The 24,234-nt window shown below is 29.5% G+C and overlaps 1 protein-coding gene across 23 annotated transcripts in view; it reads left to right on the top strand.

Moving 5' to 3' along the window:
• LOC126747927 (liprin-alpha-1) overlaps nt 1-24,234 on the top strand; it is a 455,345-nt gene that overhangs the window by 376,505 nt on the left and 54,606 nt on the right. For all 23 annotated transcript variants that reach the window (XM_050456896.1, XM_050456904.1, XM_050456907.1 and 20 more), the window contains one exon: nt 21,553-21,707. In XM_050456896.1, coding sequence (XP_050312853.1) covers nt 21,553-21,707 — 155 coding nt within the window. The remainder of the gene's footprint in view (nt 1-21,552; nt 21,708-24,234) is intronic.

Below are 24,234 nucleotides of genomic sequence, written 5' to 3'. Positions count from 1 at the left end.
GGTTCGGTTTTCCTCCATTTACTCAAAAACGATGCATTTTTCGAAAAAAACTTACAAGACATTTTTAAAGAGAATTCAATGCCCAGTAGTTTGATATGCATTTAAACTAGAAACAAGGAAATTATGACTTTTGAAATTTTGATGCAAAAGAACTAGGGGTGCATATTAGTTCGGTTTTTCTCCATTTACTCAAAAACTATGCATTTGTGGAAAAAAACTCATAACACACTTTTTTAAGTAAATTTAATTTCCTTTCATTTGATGTGCATTATAACCTTCAATGCTTTTTGTTGCTTAAGAAACAAAGCAAATGACATCTTTATGCAAAAAGATTAGGGGTATCTATTTTATTAATTTCCATCATTTGGGTTCGGTTAAACAAACCGTTTTCGAAATATTCGCACTTAAACCTTCTATTGCAAAAAATAGTTTGAGCACTAAATTGAGATCACATTAATAATAAATAAAATACTGGAAAATGTGCGAAATGTCCAGCATTAGTGTCTTACTTGCAGTAATAAATTTCCTTGCTTATTCCTCATAACATTGGGGTGGAATTTTTTGCAATAGTTGCTCTCGTGTACAAATTTCTTCTGGTCAGTTTGACTTAATATAACCCAAAAGAAATATCAAAGGATTAAAATCGGGGCTACGAGGAGGCCCTACACTGCAACGACCATCACCAACACCAGATATTAATGGAAAATTAGTGTAAAAAATTAAGTTCTTTAGGTAAATGTGAATAATCCAGTTCCACATATGATTATTTCACTAATTAAATCGAAATTTTGTTACTAAATGCGAGATTATGATGAAGAAATTGGCAAAATTCAATTTTGTATGATTATTATTTATTTAAGTGCCTTTTTGTAAATTGTAAAAAAGTACTACTGAACTGAAAAACCCGAAATTCTCTTGGCTTAAACGTTACAATACCCTACACACACAAATACACACACATCGCTGTATTTTACACGCTATAATGTCCACCACATTCACACTACACCTGTTGGCTGCACTTTATTTCAAAATTTTATTTTTGCATGACATTTTCTTCTAAATTTTAAATTCGTTATTTTTAATTGAAAAGGTCTATATTTTGTACAAAGGTTGGAGGCACCCTACTCGCTTTGAATGCTTGGGTTTAAACAATGAATTATTTTAATACTACTACGTTATAGTGACGTCTACGTATGAAGCTTTTACCGTAGGGTGATTAAAGTGTTTTAATCGCTGTATATTAATTAATTATGAAGTTAATATTGATGAATTGTGAGAAATTGAGCTTTGCGGAAAAAGCTTTTTACTAAGGATCTTAATATAGAGTGTACTATAGAAGAGCTGTTTTAAGAAAACTTGGATCATTTAAGGTATAATTATATATTTATTTGCACTTTAAAGGTTATGTTACATCTGCATTTAGATTCCATGGTTATATAGTTACCCGGTTGCATTTACCTCGTAGAAAGTTATCAATCCTCCATGTTTCTTTTAGTTTATTACAGGCATGGTCAATTCTCCTTGAGTAATAAAGAGATTTGGCCCTTTTTGAGAGTAAATCTGTAAATTTCCATGTAGTTAGTGTAGAAGCAACCGAAATCCCAAGCTCACTATTTTAAAGTATACTATAGGCAAAAGTAAGTTAAATGAAGGGTTTATATAGAAAAACAGATTCGAGGGTTATAAGGTCATGCTCGTTGGAGTAATTTGGATCCTCCATAGCAGGCTCGATCAATAGTCAATATTTCTCGACGAAGTGCGTCCTTTAACTCGATCAAACGTCATGTATATGATCACGCTTGTGAACATATACACGAGTCTTTAAATACCTCTATAGAAAAAAGATCACTAAGTGACAGGTCTGGAGATCTGGGAGGCCAGGGCACGTCTCCAGAACGTGAAATGAGTTGTCCTGGGTTGCGGACAATATATTCATTGAAGCGTTAGAGTATGTGTCGTGGTAACATTTTGCTGAAACCACATAATATGGAACCAAAAAGTTTCGAAACATCTGTTATTCATGCGTATTATTTTGGAAAACAATGATTTTTTTGAAAAGTAGTTCTTACTGGTAAGCTGTGTGGGGTGGGTGGGGGGGGGTTGGGTTGGGTTGGGTTGGGTTGGGTTGGGTTGGGTTCGGTTGGGTTGAGTTCGGTTGGGTAAGGGTAAGGTTAATGAAAAACGGGTTTATTTTACAAAATAATTGCCTTATAAAAAAATTAATCAAATAATTGTTGCTAAAACAAAATATTAAAAATTTAGTACAAAATCATTAAATAAATCTATATTTAACGATAATCATACATGTTGTGTTGCTTGGAAACAAAAGACAAATTATTTTGTTTCTTACAAGTACTGCTGAACTTTTTCTGAATGGATTTTAGTCACTTTTTCAATAAAGACTTTGGACTAGTCTCGCTTTTTTTAAATTTTTAATATACAGGATGTCAAAATGTTTCTATAGACTTATTTTAAGGAGGTTATATACCGATTAAAATGTAAAGCGTTTAGTCAAAATTACATTAAAATTTATAGTAATAGTATACTGTATAACATAAAACAAGAACTTTGATTCATGCGTATTATGTTGAAAAACAGGGATTTTGCAGAAGAATTTTTTACCGGTAAGTTGTTGGGGGTGGGTGGGGGGTGTAAGGGTAGTGTTGATAAAAAACATTTTTATTGCATCAATTAATTGCCTTAAAAGAAAAAAAAAATTTATTAAATAATCTACTTTCTCTGGTTACAGAAAATTAACTATAATTTATGTTATTTTATATTCTCGCTTATGCTTATATAGAAATGGCAAAAATCACTTTATAATATTATAAAAATTTTCAGTTGTTTCCGAAGGCACAAAATAATACTACTGCTCCCCTTTAATGAAATATCAAGCATTTTTTTACATAAAATATGATAAGATGCTCTATATCGAAGAACAACGTTAAATAAATGTAAATAAAGTAGAATATTAGAGAAAACGGTAATGGCATCGCAACGCCGCTCGATCGCATTGTTGATGTCGCCGATACAAGCACTCTCTACCAGTGACGTCGTCAACAAATATTTACATGATAAATATTTATTAATTATTATAGAGTTTGAGTATAAGTAATATTACCATTTATGTGTTTTTTTAACGGACTTTATTAGATGAAGGTCCTAATAAAAGACAGCATTTTTTTAAAGTATTTTTATGGAAATTAAATATTTTATTAATATAATATTGTAGATTTCTTAATAAATCATTTTTAAGACACAAATTTTCAACATTTTGCAAAATTTTATTGTTATTGTTATATTGGACAAAACTCAGTTTTACATCACTTACTTTATATCACATAATATAATATTTCTATGGTGCTGACTTTTTCAAAGGGACAGTATTGCTTCAGCGGAAAGAGTTAAAACTACAAAAATGTTCAAATTGTAAAGGAGTTGCAGGTTTTTTATAGGTTATAAGATTTTTATTATGAGTATTTAGCCTGTACAATGGTTTTGAGACATTTGACACTGGCCTATATAATACCTAATATCAATTACATCATATTAAGTTATACTAAAAACAAAGCTTACCTAAGAATAAATATACAAAATTTGGTGTATCAAGAATATTAATCTATTTTAATTATCCATACTTGTCTATATTAGCTTCACTGTTTGTACTATATACCATTTTGGAAGCTAAAGAAGTTTTTGCACTCTTCAGGAAAGCTACCCCTGCAGCTTTGAAGGGAAAATCACTTGGTAAATTAACTGAATTATCGGTTGCTGTGTTTTTAACCAGTGCATCAGAAATCCTAGTAAAAAAATACTTTTACACTCATACCTAATTTAATAAGTGTTAGGTATAAATAAAATTTATATGAGTAACACTAATACTTTTTGTGACGAAATTTTTATACTAGAAAAATATATTTTAAAGAAATTACCTTTGAGGTAGAGCTAATTTGTTTAATAAAGTCTGGCTACTGATAATATTATCTCCTTTATTTAAGAAATCACTTCTAAGGATGTGATCTGAACAAACAAATATGTTCTTTTTAATTGTGTGGATTTCCATTCATGACCACTGTTCCCTTTGGGTATAATCATTAGGCAATCTATAATACGTATTTGATATTTAATCAAAAAGCAAAAAAAAATTACAGTAATAAATTAATATGTGGTGCCAATTACAATATATATTATTGTAAGTTGCAATAAGGTAAAACAAAAAAAAATTATCGACCAAATTTTAGGGAAAGACAAAATTAACTTAATACATAGATATCAATTAAATAAATTTCAGAATTCTTTAAACGCAATAAAAAATTAGTAATTTCATCTATCTACCTAATGACTATATTAAAAAAAAAAACATAACTATGTATATAGATAGGTACATAGGTATTATGCCTTTTTTCTGCCAGAACAACAAAAAAATAATAAAATCCAGTAATAAAACCACGGACAAGATTCTAGTTTTATATTTTTTATAGCCTATTAATAGATGAATATGTTCAAAAAAATATTTAGATTTAAAAATATAAATATGTTGGTATTTTATGCACACTTTCACATTCAAGTTTTTATTAGGTTTATATCTATAAGATCCCCTATTCTACGTTTATGATGATGGTAACCCCATGATGTGATGTTATGAAAGTATAGGTACTTAGGTACTTGTGAAAAGATCGGCTTGAATCGCCTTTTTATCATGATGCGGCACAAACGACACAAGTTTTTGCCATCCTATCAATTAAAAAAAACACTAAAATGTGGCCTTTTTCATTTTTAAGCCAAAAATGAAAGAAAATGCAAGAGTCCCGAATATAAACGAAAAAGCGATTGACAGATGACACTAAGCGTATGGCTCAGGCGCTTAAGCTCCGGTGTTGTCGCTTCAAATTTTTTAGAAGCAAAAAATCATCGTTTTCCAAAATAATACGCATGAATAACAGCTGATTTTGTCGTTAATATTCACTTTAATACCACAGTTTGTTTATTTAAATTTGATATAATTATATATATGTACCTATATTAATAAATATTTAATACAAAAACAGTGCTGCAAAAAATTGGATTTAATGGACGGAAAACAGTGATTTTAAAAAAAAAATAATATAATATTTGAAATTTTATTCATTAACCCTACCCTTACTCCCTCCACCAACCCCACACAATATACCAATAAGAATTTTTTTTCAAAAATCAGTGGTTTTCAAAATAATACGCACGAATAACAGCTGGTTTCGTTGTCAATATTTAATCTAATAACACAGTTTGTTTATTTAAATTTAATATAATTATATATATGTATATTTATAAATACTTAATACAAAAACAGTGGTATTAGATTGAATATTATGGAAGAAAAACAGTGATTCTTCAAAATAATTTCTTATTTTGAAGGATCAAGAGGGGTAAGGATACCTTTAATAAAAACGAGTTTATTTCCCAAAATAAATGCCCTAAAAGAAAAAATTTAACAAGGCAATGGCTGCTTATAAAAAATTCTAACTTTTTTATCTATACTTTTCTCACGTAACCTTTAAATTTTTGAGAAAAAGGCAAAAAACTTTATATTTGAACCTAGATAGTGAAAAGTCATCTAGAACCAAAAAACCTAAAATTTCTTTAGAGCTGGTTGACTTATTTTAAAGAACTAAATTTCCACTTATAAGCGATAAAAAAAGGCACAACTACTCCAATTTTTATAGTGATACGCCTTTTTTTTGAAAAATAAAGTGAAGTTTTATCACGTTTTACTCGAAAATCTTAAGGTTATGTAAGAAAAGTATAGATACAAAAACTATAGATTTTTTATCACTTAAAATTTTCTGAAAAAACTATTTTTTGCAAAAAAAAAACGTTTTTTTGTAAGCCTACCCTTAGCCCCTCCCACCCACCCCACATCACTTACCAGTAAGAAATTGTTTTCAAAAATCATCGTTTTCCAAAATAAGACGCATGAATAACAGCTGGTCTCGTCGTTAATATTCAATCTAATACCACAGTTTGTTTATTTAAATTTGATATAATTATATATATGTACCTATATTAATAAATATTTAATACAAAAACAGTGCTATTAGATCGGATATAATAGACGGAAAACATAGATTTTTCAAAAAAAAATCTTACTGGGTAAATGTGTGGGGTGGGTGGGGGGGGGTAAGAAAAGTGTATTATGAAAAATTAAATTAGAAGTTCATATTTAAAATTTTATTAATTTACCCTACCCTTACTCCCCCACCCAACCCACACCATTTACCAGTAAGAAATTGTTTTCAAAATTTATTGTTGTCCAACATAACACGCATAAATAACTAGTTTCGTCGTTAATATTCAATCTAATAACACAGTTTGTTTATTTAAATTTAATATAAATGTATGTTAATAAATATTTAATACAGTGCTACAAAAAGCATTTTTGTTTCAGGCAATTATTTTCTGCAAAAAAAACGTTTTTTTCTGTAAGCCTACCCTTAGCCCCCCACCCACCCCACTCCACTTACCAGTAAGAAATTGCTTTCAAAAATCATTGTTTTTTAAAATAATATTACATGAATAACAGTTGTTTTTATCGTTAATATTCAATCTAATAACACAGTTTGTTTATTTAAATTTTAAATAATTATATATGTATATTAATAAATATTTAATATGGAACAGTGTTATTAGATTAAATATTATGGAGAAAAAACAGTGATTTTTCAAAATAATTTTTTATTGGGCAAATTTCTGGGGTGGGTGGGGGGGAGTAAGGATACCTTTAATAAAAACGAGTTTGTTTCTCAAAACAATTGCCTTAAAAAAAATTGAACAAGGCAATGGCTACTTATAAAAAAATCTAACTTTTGTATCTACACTTTTCTCACGTAACCTTTAAATTTTTGAGAAAAAGGCAAAAAACTTTATATTTATTTTTAATTTCTTTAAAACTTATTGACTTATTTTAAAGAGCTTAATTTCCACTTATTAGCGATAAAAAAAGGCACAACTACTCCAATTTTTATAGTGATACGCCTTTTTTTAAAGCGAAAAATAAAGTGAAGTTTCATCACGTTTTACTCGAAAACCTTTAGGTTATGTAAGAAAAGTATAGATACAAAAACTATAGATTTTTTATCACTTAAAATTTTCTCAAAAAACATTTTCCTCTCAAAAAACTATTTTTTGCAAAAAAAAATGTTTTTTGTAAGCCTACCCTTAGCCCCCCACCCACCCCACATCACTTACCAGTAAGAAATTGTTTTCAAAAATAATCGTTTTCCAAAATAATACGCATGAATAACAGCTGGTGTCGTCGTTAATATTCAATCTAATAACACAGTTTGTTTATTTAAATTTAATATAAGTATATAAATTTAGATTCATAAATACTTAATACAAAAACAGTGGTCCTAGATTGAATATTATGGACGAAAAACAGTGATTCTTCAAAATAAATTTTTACTAGGCAAATGTATGGGGCGGGTGGGGGGGGGGGGGGGTAAGGGTATCTTTAATAAAAACGGATTTATTTTTCAAAATAATTGTTACTAAAAAAATTTATTGAAAATTTAGTTCAAAATCATTAAATAAATCTATATTTCAAGATAATCATACATGATGTGTTGCTTGGAAACAAAAGACAAATTATTTTGTTTCTTACAAGCACTGCTTTTTCTGAATGGATTTTAGTCACTTTTTTAAGAAAGACTTTGGACTAGTCTCGCTTTTTTTTAATTTTTAATATACAGGATGTCAAAATGTTTCTATAGACTTATTTTAAGGAGGTTATCTACCTATTAAACTTTAAAACGTTCAGTCAAAATTACATTAAAATTTATAGTATGAAACAAATCTACTATCTAACATAAAACAAGAACTTCTTTGGTTCATGCGTTTTATGGTGAAAAACAGGAATTTTGCAGAAGAATTTTTTACTGGTAAGTTGTTTGGGGTGGGTGGGGGTGTAAGGGTAGTTTTGATGGAAAAAAAATATTTTATTGAAGAAAATAATTGCCTTAAAAGAAAAAAATTAATTCATTTAATAATTTGCTCTCTCAGGTTACAGAAAATAAAATATAATTTATATTATTTTTTTTTCTAATCACTTATACACAGCACGGAAAGCTTTGTATAATTTTTATCAAATCAATCTTTTTAAATGGTATTTTTTTGAATTTCCTTAGTAAGTTACACAGTTTATTCTTTAAGGTAATTGTTTTTTGCAAAATACTCGCTTATCATTAACCCTACCCTTAGCCCCCCCACGCACCCCCCACAATTTTCCAGTAAGAATTTTTTTTTTTTAAATATTGTTTTTCAAATAATACGCACGAATAACAACTGGTTTCGTCGTTAACATCTAATCTTATAACAAAATTTGTTTATTTAAATTTGATATTATTATATATGTGTATACTAATAAATATTTAATACATAAACAGTGATTTTTCAAAAGAATTTTTTACTGGGAACTTAATGTTTGGGGTGGCGGTGGGTTGAGGGTACGTTTCATAAAAAACGGATTTATTTCCCAAAATAATTGCTTTAGAAGAAAAAAATTAACAAGAAAGTTGTTACTAATAAAAAACATTATAACTTTCGTATATACTTTTCTCACGTAACCTCAAAGTTTTCAAGTAAAACGCGAAAAATTCCATATTCGAACCTGGATAGTAAAAATTCGTCTAGAACCAAAAAAATGAAAATTTCTTCAAAGTAAAGGATTTATCTTAAAGAATTAAATTTCTAGTTATTTGCGATAAAAAAAGACACAACTACTCCAATTTTTATAGCGATACGCCTTTTTTTCGAGAAATAAAATAATGTTTTTTCACGTTTTACTCGAAAACTTTGAGGTTACGTGAGAAAAGTATCGATACAAAAACTATGGATTTTTTTATCATCTCTGCTTTTCTCAAAAAGCTTTTTTCTTTCGGGCAATTATTTTCTGTAAAAAAAACGTTTTTTTGTAAGCCTACCCTTAGCCCCCCACCCACCCCACATCACTTACCAGTAAGAAATTGTTTTCAAAAATAATCGTTTTCCAAAATAATAGGCATGAATAAACAGCTGGTTTCGTCGTTAATATTCAATATAATAACACAGTTTGTTTATTTAAATTTAATATAAATGTATATTAATAAATATCAGTGCTACGTGATTGGATATTATGGACGAAAATCAGTGATTTTTCAAAGGAATTTTTTACTGGGCAAACGTTTGGGGTGGGTGGGGGTGGAGGTAAGGGTACGTTTTATAAAAAACTGGCTTATTTTACAAAAAATATTGCCTTAGAAGAAAAACATTAACAAGAGAGTTGTTACTAATAAAAAAATTATAACTTTTCTTACGGGCACTTCTGAACTAAGAATTCCACTATCTTGATTTTTTGTGAATTGACTTTAGTCACTTTTTTAAGAAAGACTTTGAACTAGTCTAGTTTTTTTAAATTTGTATTATACAGGGTGTCAAGATGTTTCTATAGACTTATTTTAAGGAGGTTATCTACCTATTAAAATTTAAAACGTTCAGTCAAAATTACATTAAAATTTATAGTATGAAATAAATCTACTGAATAACATAAAACAAGAACTTCTCTAGTCCATGCGTATCATGTTGAAAAACAGGGATTTTGCAGAAGAATTTTTTTCCCGATAAGTTGTTGGAGGTGGGTGGGGGGTGTAAGGGTAGTGTTGATGAAAACAAATTTTTATTGCATAAATTAATTGCCTTAAAAGAAAAAAAAATATTTATTAAATAATCTACTTTGTCAGGTTACAGAAAATTAACTATAATTTATATTATTCTATATTATTCTTCATTTCCAATCCTTTATACACAGTATGGAAAGCTTTGTATAAATTTTATCAAATCAATCTTTTTGAATGGTATTTTTTTTATTTCATTATAGTAAATTACAAAGTTTTTTTCTGTAAAGTAATTATATTTTGCAAAAAAAACCGTTTTTTATTAACCCTACCCTTACCCTCCACCCACCCCCAACAACTTACCAGAAAGAAATTGTTTTTAAAAATCATTGTTTTCCAAAATAATACGCACGAATAACTGCTGGGTTAATATTCAATCTAAAAACACAGTTTATTTATTTAAATTTATTATAATTATATAAATGTATGTATATTCATAAATACTTAATTCAAAAACAGTGGTATTAGATCGAATATTATTGACGAAAAACAATTTCAAAATAATTTCTTACTGGGCGAATGTGTGGGGTGGGTGGGGGGGAGTAAGACTACTTTTAATAAAAACGGATTCATTTCCCAAAATAATTGCCTTGGAGGAAAAAATTTAACTTTACTCTATACTTTTTTCACGTAACATCAAAAATTTCTACATCATCCTTCACGCATTCAACTCGTGGTCATTCATTTTCTTTTCCTATCCTTTCCTAAACCCATTTCCACCCCTTGCCGTTTTCTATAACGTGTTGTATAATTGTTACTATTTTATACTTGTTACTATTGTTACATGGACTCGGTGGATTCCGTTTTGACCTGTCTAAAAGTAACAGCCAAAAAAATAATTGTAAGTAGTCTTTAGAAACCAAAAAGTTAATCTTTAAATTTAAAATTCAAAAATTATAAATTATTTGTATATTATTATTAAAAACGTTAATAAAATCGCAACAGTGTATTTTTTTGGCTGTTACTTTTAGACAGGTCAAAACGGAGTCCACCGAGTCCATGTAATAAATATTAAAAGTACTCAATAAAACCTTTTAAATGAGGTAACACAAGATTTCTATTTAATGCATTTATTCAAGATGGCGCTATTATGATTATGTGACATTTAGAACTGTCGTTTTTATGTCAACATAAAATAGTGACGCATTTATTTTCGTACACTGATTTTTACCTATTCAAAAATCATAAAAATGTAAAACGTTAAAATAAAAAAAAATATTTTTTATTAGGCCGCCATTTTGAAACGAGTATGGGTCTAATATTTCAGGGTTATAAAGTACTCATTGAGACCTTTAAAATGAGGTACCACACGACCTCCTTTCTATTTAAAATTTTTTCTCAAGACGTCGCCCAGCCGCCATCTTGGAATTTACAACTACCTAGTTTACAGTGAAAAATAGTATTTATAGACCAATTTAGTTATGCCAAGTTTCAAAAATTTTTTTTGACCCGTTCAAAAAATAAATGGGGGGGGGGACTTCAAAGAAAAGCACTGTATACTAATAGTATAAATAATATATATAATATATTTTTATTTTATAATTGTTCTATAATTTTGTAAAACTTATTGATTCGGGAAACAGGGTACATACCCAACGGTTTTCCCGAGTCTCTAAATTGTCTCGTTGCAGCGCCATAAAACGAGCAAGTCAAGTCAAGTCTATTTTAGAAACCTAGATAGTAAAAAGTCGCCTAGAACCAAAAAAAAAAAACTGAAAGTTCTTCAAAAATAATTGACTTATCTTAAAAAACTAAATTTCAACCTATTTGCGATAAAAAAGGCACAACTACTCCAATTTTTATAGCGATACGCCTTTTTTACGAGAAATAAAATGGGGTTTTATCATGTTTTACTCGAAAACTTTGAGGTTACGTGAGAAAAGTATAGATACAAAAACTATGGATTTTTTTATCACAAGCATTTTTCTTTCGGACAATTATTTTCTGCAAAAAAAAACATTTTTCTGTAAGCCTACCCTTAGCCCCCCCCCCACCCTACATCACTTACCAGTAAAAAATTGTTTTCAAAAATAATCGTTTTCCAAAATAATACGCATGAATAACTGCTAGTTTCATGGTTAATATTTAATCTAAATACACAGTTTATTTGTTCAAATTTAATATAATTATATATATGTATATTAATAAATATTTAATACAAAAACAGTACTATTAGATCGGATATAATAAACGGAAAACAGTGATTCTTCAAAAAAAAAATCTTACTGGGTAAATGTGTGGGGGGGGTAAGAAAAGTGTATTATGAAAAATTAAATTAGAAGTTCATATTTAAAATTTTATTCATTTACCCTACCCTTACCCCCTCACCCACCCTACACAATTTACCAGTAAAAAATTGTTTTCAAAAATCATTGTTTTCCAAAATAATACGCATGAATAACAGCTGGTTTCGACGTCAATATTTAACCTAATAACACAGTTTATTTATTTAAATTTAATATAAATGTATATTAATAAAAATTTAATACAGTGCTACAAAAAGCATTTTTGTTTCAGGCAATTATTTTTTGCAAAAAAAAACGTTTTTTTTCTGTAAGCCTACCCTTAGCCCCCCACCCACCCCACTCCACTTACCAGTAAGAAATTGCTTTCAAAAATCATTGTTTTTTAAAATAATATTACATGAATAACAGCTGTTTTTATCGTTAATATTCAATCTAATAACACAGTTTGTTTATTTAAATTTTAAATAATTATATATGTATATTAATAAATATTTAATATGGAACAGTGTTATTAGATTAAATATTATGGAGAAAAAACAGTGATTTTTCAAAAGAATTTTTTATTGGGCAAATTTCTGGGGTGGGTGGGGGGGGGGGGGGGGGGTAAGGATACCTTTAATAAAAACGAGTTTATTTCTCAAAACAATTGCCTTAAAAGAAAAAATTGAACAAGGCAATGGCTACTTATAAAAAATTCTAACTTTTGTATCTATACTTTTCTCACGTAACCTTTAAATTTTTGAGAAAAAGGCAAAAAACTTCATATTTGAACCTAGATAGCCCGGATCTCAACCCAATAGAACATCTTTGGGATCAACTTAAAAGGCCGTTCGTCATCGTCCTGTACAACCACAAACCTTGCAAGACTTACGTCTAGCGCTGATCGAAGAATATGATGCTATTTCTCAAGAAAGAATAAGGAACCTTATTCATTCGATGCCGCGAAGACTGCAAGTTGTTGTTGCTGCAAGAGGAGGAAATACACGCTAATTGTTTTTTTTTAATTAACTTTATGATATACCTAGTGTTTGTTTCTCCTTATAAAAATACGCTTCAAATCAGCGTTTTGATAAAAAATTTGCAGCTCGCAGCAGAAATAAATCAAAAATCGAAATGTTTAGAATACATCAAAGATTAGAAGGAACAGTATGTAAACAGAATTATCCACCTTAATTTTCCTACAGGGTCTTTTGAAATTACGAGAAAAAAGAACGGTTTGTTTTACTCCTGTATAATATAGCCTAATCGAAAAATGCCACTTTACAAAATGATTTTAAAAAATCACAACAAATGTATCTAAAAACTGATGGCAAAATCGTGAGACTCTGATAAAAAATAAAAAATTTATAAAACATCAAACTTGGTCAATATTTCAGGGTGGCGGAATTTTGTGCCGGCGAGTATAGAACCAAAAAACCTGAAATTTCTTTAAAGCTTATTGACTTATTTTAAAGAAGTTAATTTCCACTTATTAGCGATAAAAAAAAAGCACACCTACTCCAATTTTTATAGTGATACGCCTTTTTTTCGAGAAATAAAGTGGGGTTTTATCACGTTTTACTCGAAAACTTTAAGGTTATGTGATTTTTATCACTTAAAATTTTGGCATTAATAATTAAAAATGATTTCGGGCATGTGACCCCCACGGCTGGCGCGTACGTGGCGTAATCTAGAGGTCCAATTTTCACACACTCTTTCCAGTACTGCAGGCTGTATTTCGGCAATCACGCGTCGTATAATCCAAGTGATCAAGTATTTCGGGTTTGTCAGCGTAGACATGCGACTTAACATAGCCCCAAAGAAAATAATCTAATGGCGTCAAGTCGCACGAACGAGCTGGCCAGTTTACAGGTCCATTCCTTTAAATTATTCGTTGCTCGAATGTCTCTTGCAGTAAATTAATTGTTTGGCGCGCTGTATGGCACGTGGCACCGTCCTGCTGAAACCACATTTCTGCAACGGCTTCCAATTGAAGCACAAAAAAGTTGGTTATCATGTTTCTGTATCGCTCACCGTTTACTGTAATGTTCTGACCATCAGCATTTCTGAAGACATAAGGACCAATGATTTCACCGGCCCATAAAGCGCACCAAACGGTTAGTTTTTCTGGATGTAACGGTTTTTCGCCAATAGCTCGTGGATTCTCATCCCCCCAAATTCGGCAATTCTGCTTATTTACATAGTCATTTAACCAAAAGTGTGCTTCATCACTAAACAAAATTTTCATATAAAATCGTGGATCAACAGCAATCTTTCCTTCCGCCCATTCAGCTAATGTACGGCGCAAAAGATGATTCTGGGGTTTCAACTGCTGGACAAGTTGAATTTTATATGCTCGCAATCCGAGATCGACGACGAATTGACACATTTGGATCATTATCAACACTATGCTGCACAGCAGCTATCGCTTGTTGCGTGCGCACTGTAAGGCGTCTTACGGGATGCGTATTGTCGACTAGATAAAAGTATTGCGAAAACGATCAACAGTTTCTCGAATTAATCTCTCTGAAGGAGGATTATGAGCACCATAAAACTCACGTAATGCCCGATGTGTTTCTCGAATAGAACCATGTCTTTCAAAATAAATTTAAACAATTTGGAAACGTTGCTCTGGCTTTAAAATTTTATTCATTTTCAAAAAATTTAACAAGGCATTGGTTACTTATAAAAAAATTCTAACTTTTGTATCTATACTTTTCTCACGTAACCTTTGAATTTTTGAGAAAAAGGCAAAAAACTTTATATTTGAACCTAGATAGTGAAAAGTCATCTAGAACCAAAAAAACTGAAATTTCTTTAAAACTTATTGACTTATTTTAAAGAAGTTAATTTCCACTTATTAGCGATAAAAAAAGGCACAACTACTCCAATTTTTATAGTGATACGCCTTTTTTTAAAGCGAAAAATAAAGTGAAGTTTCATCACGTTTTACTCGAAAACCTTTAGGTTATGTAAGAAAAGTATAGATACAAAAACTATAGATTTTTTATCACTTAAAATTTTCTCAAAAAACATTTTCCTCTTAAAAAACTATTTTTTGCAAAAAAAAATGTTTTTTTTTTGTAAGCCTACCCTTAGCCCCCCACCCACCCCACATCACTTACCAGTAAGAAATTGTTTTCAAAAACAATCGTTTTCCAAAATAATACGCATGAATAACTGCTAGTTTCATGGTTAATATTTAATCTAAAAACACAGTTTGTTTATTTAAATTTAATATAAATATATAAATGTATATTAATAAATATTTAATAGAGTGCTACGAGATTGGATATTATGGACGAAAATCAGTGATTTTTCAAAGGAATTTTTTACTGGGCAAATGTTTGGGGTGGGTGGGGGGGGTAAGGGTACGTTTTATAAAAAACTGGCTTATTTTACAAAAAATATTGCCTTAGAAGAAAAACATTAACAAGAGAGTTGTTACTAATAAAAAAATTATAACTTTTCTTACGGGCACTTCTGAACTAAGAATTCCATTATCTTGATTTTTTGTGAATTGACTTTAGTCACTTTTTTAAGAAAGACTTTGAACTAGTCTAGTTTTTTTAAATTTGTATTATACAGGGTGTCAAGATGTTTCTATAGACTTATTTTAAGGAGGTTATCTACCTATTAAAATTTAAAACGTTCAGTAAAAATTAGATTAAAATTTATAGTATGAAACAGTATATTTACTGAATAACATAAAACAAGAACTTCTCTGGTCCATGCGTATCATGTTGAAAAACAGAGATTTTTTAAGAATTTTTTACGGGTAAGTTATTGGGGGTGGGTGGGGGGTGTAAGGATAGTGTTGATGAAAAACATTTTTATTGCATCAATTAATTGCCTTAAAAAAAAAAAAATAATGTATTAAATAATCTGCTTTTTTAGGCTACAGAAAATTAACTATAATTTATATTATTCTTTATTTCAAATCCTTTATACACAGTATAGAAAGCTTTGTATAGTTTTTATCAAATCAATCTTTTTGAATGGTATTTTTTTTATTTCATTATAGTAAATTACAAAGTTTTTTTCTGTAAAGTAATTATATTTTGCAAAAAAACTGTTTTTTATTAACCCTACCCTTACCCTCCACCCACCCCCAACAACTTACCAGAAAGAAATTGTTTTTAAAAATCATTGTTTTCCAAAATAATACGCACGAATAACTGCTGGGTTCATGGTTAATATTCAATCTAAAAACACAGTTTATTTATTTACATTTATTATAATTATATAAATGTATGTATATTCATAAATACTTAATTCAAAAACAGTGGTATTAGATCGAATATTACTGACGAAAAACAATTTCAAAATAATTTCTTACTGGGCGAATGTGTGGGGTGGGTGGGGGGAGTAAGACTACTTTTAATAAAAACGGATTCATTTCCCAAAATAATTGCCTTGGAGGAAAAAATTTAACTTTACTCTATACTTTTTTCATGTAACATCAAAGATTTCTACATCATCCTTCACGCATTCAACTCGTGGTCATTCATTTTCTTTTCCTATCCTTCAGATTCCTTTCCTAAACCCATTTCCACCCCTTGCCGTTTTCTATAACGTGTTGTATAATTGTTACTATTGTTACATGGACTCGGTGGATTCCGTTTTGACTTGTCTAAAAGTAACAGCCAAAAAAATAATTGTAAGTAGTCTTTAGAAACCAAAAAGCTAATCTTTAAATCCAAAATTCAAAAATTATACATTATTTGTATATTATTATTAAAAACGTTAATAAAATCGCAACAGTGTATTTTTTTGGCTGTTACTTTTAGACAGGTCAAAACGGAGTCCACCGAGTCCATGTAATAAATATTAAAAGTACTCAATAAAACCTTTTAAATGAGGTAACACAAGATTTCTATTTAATGCATTTATTCAAGATGGCGCTATTATGATTATGTGACATTTAGAACTGTCGTTTTTATGTCAAAATAAAATAGTGACGCATTTATTTTCGTACACTGATTTTTACCTATTCAAAAATCATAAAAATGTGAAACGTTAAAATAAAAAAAAATATTTTTTATTAGGCCGCCATTTTGAAACGAGTATGGGTCTAATATTTCAGGGTTATAAAGTACTCATTGAGACCTTTAAAATGAGGTACCACACGACCTCCTTTCTATTTAAAATTTTTTCTCAAGACGTCGCCCAGCCGCCATCTTGGAATTTACAACTACCTAGTTTACAGTAAAAAATAGTATCTATAGACCAATTTACTTATGCCAAGTTTCAAAAATTTTTTTTGACCCGTTCAAAAAATAAATGGGGGGGGGACTTCAAAGAAAAGCACTGTATACTAATAGTATAAATAATATATATAATATATTTTTATTTTATAATTGTTCTATAATTTTGTAAAACTTATTGATTCGGGAAACAGGGTACATACCCAACGGTTTTCCCGAGTCTCTAAATTGTCTCGTTGCAGCGCCATAAAACGAGCAAGTCAAGTCAAGTCTATTTTAGAAACCTAGATAGTAAAAAGTCGCCTAGAACCAAAAAAAAAACTGAAAGTTCTTCAAAAATAATTGACTTATCTTAAAAAACTAAATTTCAACCTATTTGCGATAAAAAAGGCACAACTACTCCAATTTTTATAGCGATACGCCTTTTTTTCGAGAAATAAAATGGGGTTTTATCATGTTTTACTCGACAACTTTGAGGTTACGTGAGAAAAGTATCGATACAAAAACTATGGATTTTTTTATCATCTCTGCTTTTCTCAAAAAGCATTTTTCTTTCGGGCAATTATTTTCTGCAAAAAAAAACATTTTTCTGTAAGCCTACCCTTAGCCCCCCACCCACACTACATCACTTACCAGTAAGAAATTGTTTTCAAAAATAATCGTTTTCCAAAATAATACGCATGAATAACTGCTAGTTTCATGGTTAATATTTAATCTAAAAACACAGTTTGTTTATTTAAATTTATTATAATTATATAAATGTATATTCATAAATACTTAATACAAAAACAGTGGTGTTAGATTGAATATTATGGACGAAAAACAGTGATTTTTCAAAAAAATTCTTACTGGGTAAATGTGTGGGGTGGGTGGGGGGGTAAGAAAAGTGTATTATGAAAAATTAAATTAGAAGTTCATATTTAAAATTTTATTCATTTACCCTACCCTTACCCCCCCACCCACCCGACACAATTTACCAGTAAAAAATTGTTTTCAAAAATCATTGTTTTTTAAATTAATATTACATGAATAACAGCTGTTTTTATCGTTAATATTCAATCTAATAACACAGTTTGTTTACTTAAATTTTAAATAATTATATATGTATATTAATAAATATTTAATATGGAACAGTGTTATTAGATTAAATATTATGGAGAAAAAACAGTGATTTTTCAAAAGAATTTTTTATTGGGCAAATTTCTGGGGTGGGTGGGGGGGTAGTAAGGATACCTTTAATAAAAACGAGTTTATTTCTCAAAACAATTGCCTTAAAAAAAATTGAACAAGGCAATGGCTACTTATAAAAAATTCTAACTTTTGTATCTATACTTTTCTCACGTAACCTTTAAATTTTTGAGAAAAAGGCAAAAAACTTTATATTTATTTTTAATTTCTTTAAAACTTATTGACTTATCTTAAAGAACTTAATTTCCACTTATTAGCGATAAAAAAAGGCACAACTTCTCCAATTTTTATAGTGATACGTCTTTTTTTCGAGAAATAAAGTGAAGTTTTATCACGTTTTACTCGAATACCTTAAGGTTATGTAAGAAAAGTATAGATACAAAAACTATAGATTTTTTATCACTTAAAATTTTCTGAAAAAACATTTTCCTTTCAGAAAACTATTTTTTGCAAAAAAAAACGTTTTTCTGTAAGCCTATCCTTTATTACTATTTTTAATGAAATTAGGTACGGTTTTTATAATTTTAATTGGAGCCTTTTTAGGTTACGAAATGTCTCAGATAAAATATTTTTATGCCTCTGAATCTATAAAATATACTTTAATATCCCATTTTTTTGCTAATATGTGGAATTTACCTATTTTGTCTAGTTTTGCGATAAACCCATATTTTTTAAATATGGGAAAACTATACTTTAAAACTTTTGATTCAGGCTGATTAGAATATCACGGTAGAAAGCATTTATTTTCTAGATTGAAATCTTTAGCCCAAATTTCCTAATTGTTTTCTAAAAATCATTTGAAATTTCTTTTATTTATTTGTTTAGGGACTTTAGCCTTAGTAACCATATAAAATTTTCTATCTAAATAGCTTGTGTAGAGCTTGGCTTTGAAGCTGCCAGGGAGATATTTTTTATCTTTAGATATTTATAAGATTAAATCTAATTTTACAATGAAAATGTAACGTTTTTTGTAAACTATATAAACAAAGCTAAAAACTCCGCGTCATCCTTCACCCAATCAACACGTCGTCATTTATTTTCCTTTTCTATCTTTCAGATTCCTTTCCTAGACCCTTTCCCACCCCTTGCTGTTTTCTATAACGTGCATTTAAGAATTAAATTTTATGAAAGTTATCGATTCGGGAACCAGGGTACATACCCGACGGTTTTCCCGAGTCTCCAAATTGTGCCGGCAAATTGCCTCGTTGTAGCGCCATAAAACAAGCAAGTCAAGTTTATTTTAGAAACCTAGATAGTGAAAAGTCATCTAGAACCAAAAAAAGCTGAAAGTTCTTTAAAAATAATTGACTTATCTTAAATAACTAAATTTCAACCTATTTGCGATAAAAAAAGGCACAACTACTCCAATTTTTATAGCGATACGCCTTTTTTTTGAGAAATAAAATAATGTTTTTTCACGTTTTACTCGAAAACTTTGAGGTTACGTGAGAAAAGTATCGATACAAAAACTATGGATTTTTTTATCATCTCTGCTTTTCTCAAAAAGCATTTTTCTTTCGGGCAATTATTTTCTGCAAAAAAAAAAATTTTTCTGTAAGCCTACCCTTAGCCCCCCACCCACCCTACATCACTTACCAGTAAGAAATTGTTTTCAAAAATCATTGTTTTCCAAAATAATACGCATGAATAACAGCTGGTTTCGTCGTTAATATTCAATCTAATAACACAGTTTGTTTATTTAAATTTAATATAAATGTATATTAATAAATATTTAATACAGTGCTACAAAAAGCATTTTTCTTTTAGGTAATTATCTTTTGCAAAAAAAAAACGTTTTTTTCTGTAAGCCTACCCTTAGCCCCCCACCCACCCCACATCACTTACCAGTAAGAAATTGTTTTCAAAAATAATCGTTTTCCAAAATAATACGCATGAATAACTGCTAGTTTCATGGTTAATATTTAATCTAAAAACACAGTTTGTTTATTTAAATTTATTATAATTATATAAATTTATATTCATAAATACTTAATACAAAAACAGTGGTGTTAGATTGAATATTATGGACGAAAAACAGTGATTTTTCAAAAAAATTCTTACTGGGTAAATGTGTGGGGTGGGGGGGGGGGGGGGGGGTAAGAAAAGTGTGTTATGAAAAATTAAATTAGAAGTTCATATTTAAAATTTTATTCACTTACCCTACCCTTAACCCCCCACCCACCCTACACAATTTACCAGTAAAAAATTGTTTTCAAAAATCATTGTTTTCCAAAATAATACGCATGAATAACAGCTGGTTTCGTCGTTAATATTCGATCTAATAACACAATTTTTTTATTTAAATTTAATATAAATATATATTAATAAATATTTAATACAGTGCTACAAAAAGCATTTTTCTTTCAGACAATTATTTTCTGCAAAAAAAAACGTTTTTTTCTGTAAGCCTACCCTTAGCCCCCCACCCACCCCACTCCACTTACCAGTGAGAAATTGCTTTCAAAAATTATTGTTTTTTAAAATAATATTACATGAATAACAGCTGTTTTTATCGTTAATATTCAATCTAATAACACAGTTTGTTTATTTAAATTTGATATAATTATATAAATGTATATTTATAAATACTTAATACAAAAACAGTGGTATTAGATTGAATATTATGGAAGAAAAACAGTGATTTTTCAAAAGAATTTTTTATTGGACAAATGTTTGTTGGTAAGGGTACATTTAATAAAAACGTGTTTAATGCAGTGCAGGGGGTTACACTAAATCTTGCAAACATTACGAATTTCATGTAAAAATAAATTTCATTTTTGACCTAGTGGTCATAGGCACAATATTTCGTCATCATCTATGAATTAGATTTAATACGGATCACTAGCTAAGCTAGCACGATTCGTACCATTTTCAAACTATACTCTGTTACGTCATCTGTTTTACGTCACAGTATATGACAGATGACGTGTCACACACACGACAGTGGGCGGGAAATTTAAAAGGCCGATTTTTTAATAATTCAAAAACAAAAATGGACATTCTGATTAAACAGAGACACAGCATATATTTTTTTATTACTTTTAAATTAAAATTTAAAAAATATGACATTAGGCGGATATTCAATTCACTCATATATACTGGTTGCCTCTAGAGAGTTACTGAATGAATATGAATATTTGAATAACTACGTTTTTCTTAAAACCGATCCAAGTTTTCTTAAAATTATTTAATTAATAATAAACATCGATTAAACTACTGAAACTAATAATTTTTAATGCTTCCCAGCTACAACTTGCCCCACTACCATCCGAACTGTCAAGGGACGAGATGCACTTGGGCGAAAACAGTGGCGGAGGTGGAGCCTCGCCGTTGACGGCACGTTCTTTGAGGTTAGAACGTGTCGCTCAAGCCCTCGCTCATAGCCAAGAAGAACTTAGAAGGTATTTAATTTTTTTTTAAATAAATTGATTAAACTAGTTCATGCTCTTATAATTTTTTTAATGCCAAGACGAACTGGAGGCAGCGGACTATCACCGGGAATGAATTACAGGTTAATAAATATGTTTTATTTAAATCCAGTTTTACGCTACATCAGTCATTGAAATAAAGTGGTAAATTTTTGTAGTCATATTGACTAAAAGTAGCGTCCTTAGTGAGTAACTTAGATGGAGTTCGCAGGTTTAGAACCCAGAAATATAATTTTTTTTAACGCCCTCTACGTTACTTGTAGTCATATGAAAGGCGATTGTTGTTTCGAATCAATGTGGTCACTTACTTCTATACTTTCACTGTTATAAATATTTATTCGTCTAATAGGATCCATGCAAGTAGCTTAGCTAGTCTGGAATCTTATTAGACTATCGATATTAAATTAAATGAAAGCTTACGTATGTAACAAGAGTTTGTGCAGCAGTCATATGTCATTGTACTTGGGGATAATGTTAATGTGTAAACCACCCCAATATTGGAAATAAACGGTACGAACACTTTGGTCCTTCGAGCCGGATATTTGAAATACTGGATAATTAAAAAAGGTAAATAGTGTCTAGTGGTCAGAAAAATATTGACTTTTATTGTTCTTAGTCAATATATGGCGTTTGGTGAGGTTAGATATAGTCGAGAAGAAGTCAAGGTATTTGAGTTTTGAAATGAATAAAAGAATGTTTCCTTTTTTTTCAATAAAAAATTTAATATGTTAAAAATATAAAAACTGTTTTAAAAAAATATGAATACAAAATTGAGTCGATCTTGCGACTTAGGCGGTACAGTCAAATCTGATTATTTAAAAGTTCACACACAGGCACAAAAACGTTTTTCTTATAGTTCTTCGTCAGCTAAAATTTGGGAACGGTCGAATGGATGAACCAGTGGCGTAACGTAACACCTCCCCTCTGAAGAAGACGACCATGGGGATGGTCCATTGGTCATAGAGTCTGCAATCTGCATGGCATCTCTTTTATACTCGATACTTGATGTCGTTATGTCATCATGTGGATGGGTTCCATACACATCAGCAGCCAAGTCCATGCAATAAAACAAAATACTTGCATAAGTAAAGGCCAAGTCATTTTTAAATGAAGAGTTTGCATTTCTCTTTGCGAGCCAAACTGCAAGATTTTATTTATAATTGTTTTTTTTTATTTAATAAACTCACAAAAAAAAATCAAACTCAATTTAACTTGTAAGTTGTAACATCAAATTAATTAATCCAGACAAACAGAAACAAAAAATAAAAAATGTTTAACAATAATGTCGATATTGGGGAGATATTTTATTAATTTATTGCATGTTTATTAAAAAAAAATTAATTATTATTCATAGTAAAGTTTGACATTATTAAAATGAAACTTGCGAATTACATTATTATCAAGACATATTTCAAGCGTTTTATTTTCTTTATTAACACTTAAAATTTCGTAAGGTCCTGTACAAAGAATAGTTTTAGGTGTATTTGGGTTTTTGGGTCGTTTTAAGAGAATTTTTTGTCCAACATCAAACGTTTCATTTTTTTTTTTTTTGCTGCTTTCGTTTCATCAAAATATGCCTTTTGTTTAGTTTTAATTGACATTTGCTTATGTTTCACGTTTTGAAAAGTATTTAAGATCATTTGTCGTTGGTGTTGCAGATCAATATTTTCTTTATAAGGAAAAACTAAAGAATTTGGCGTCAATTCAGTAGAACTATGTTGACTTGAATTATAAGAATTAATTGCAATTAATAAGGCATCCTTTATATCACAGGTATTATGTTCGATTAGGTAACACCGCAAAGTGTCAGCTAAAGTAGCGTGAAAGCGCTCTACAATACCGTTTGAGCTATGATATTCTGATGACGTATAATGCCATTTTATTTTAAGAGTCTCGGTAAATTCCTTTATTAGCTTATTATTAAATTCACCACCATTATCAGAGATAATGGTTTTTGGTATTCCAAAAATACTAAAATATGCACGTAAAGACTCAATAACACTTTTTGGTTTTTTATTAGAAATTAAATACACTTGTGCAAACTTTGTTAAATTGTCTATAATTGTTAGTAAGATTTCATTGTCAAAAAAGAAAAGATCTGTTGAAAGCGATTGAAAAGGTTTATCTGGGGCTTCATCAGTTATATTTAAAGGTTGGGTACGATTTACACGGTCAATTTTTGAAATTTGACATGTGGGACACAAAGTTATAAATTCTGCAATGTCATTATGCATATTTTTCCATTTATATAATTGGCGAATTTTATTCGTAGTTTCTTTTATACCTTTGTGGTAATTACTGGGATCATTATGATAATTAAAAATAAGTTGTTGTCGCTCTTCAATTGAGGGTACAGTAATAATATTTTTACAGATAATAAACTTAGTTTGAGGGTATAAAAACTGTATCATTTTATAAAAATTATATTTTTCGAAATATGTCACATAATAAACTTTATTTTCTTTTAATTTGAGAGCCGACAATATTTTAAAATTGTTTT

This window comes from Anthonomus grandis, chromosome 20 (genome assembly GCF_022605725.1).
Source record: "Anthonomus grandis grandis chromosome 20, icAntGran1.3, whole genome shotgun sequence".
NCBI lineage: Eukaryota > Metazoa > Arthropoda > Insecta > Coleoptera > Curculionidae > Anthonomus > Anthonomus grandis.
The sequence above is the reverse complement of the archived record's forward strand: the minus strand, read 5'-3'. Positions and strand labels throughout refer to the sequence as shown.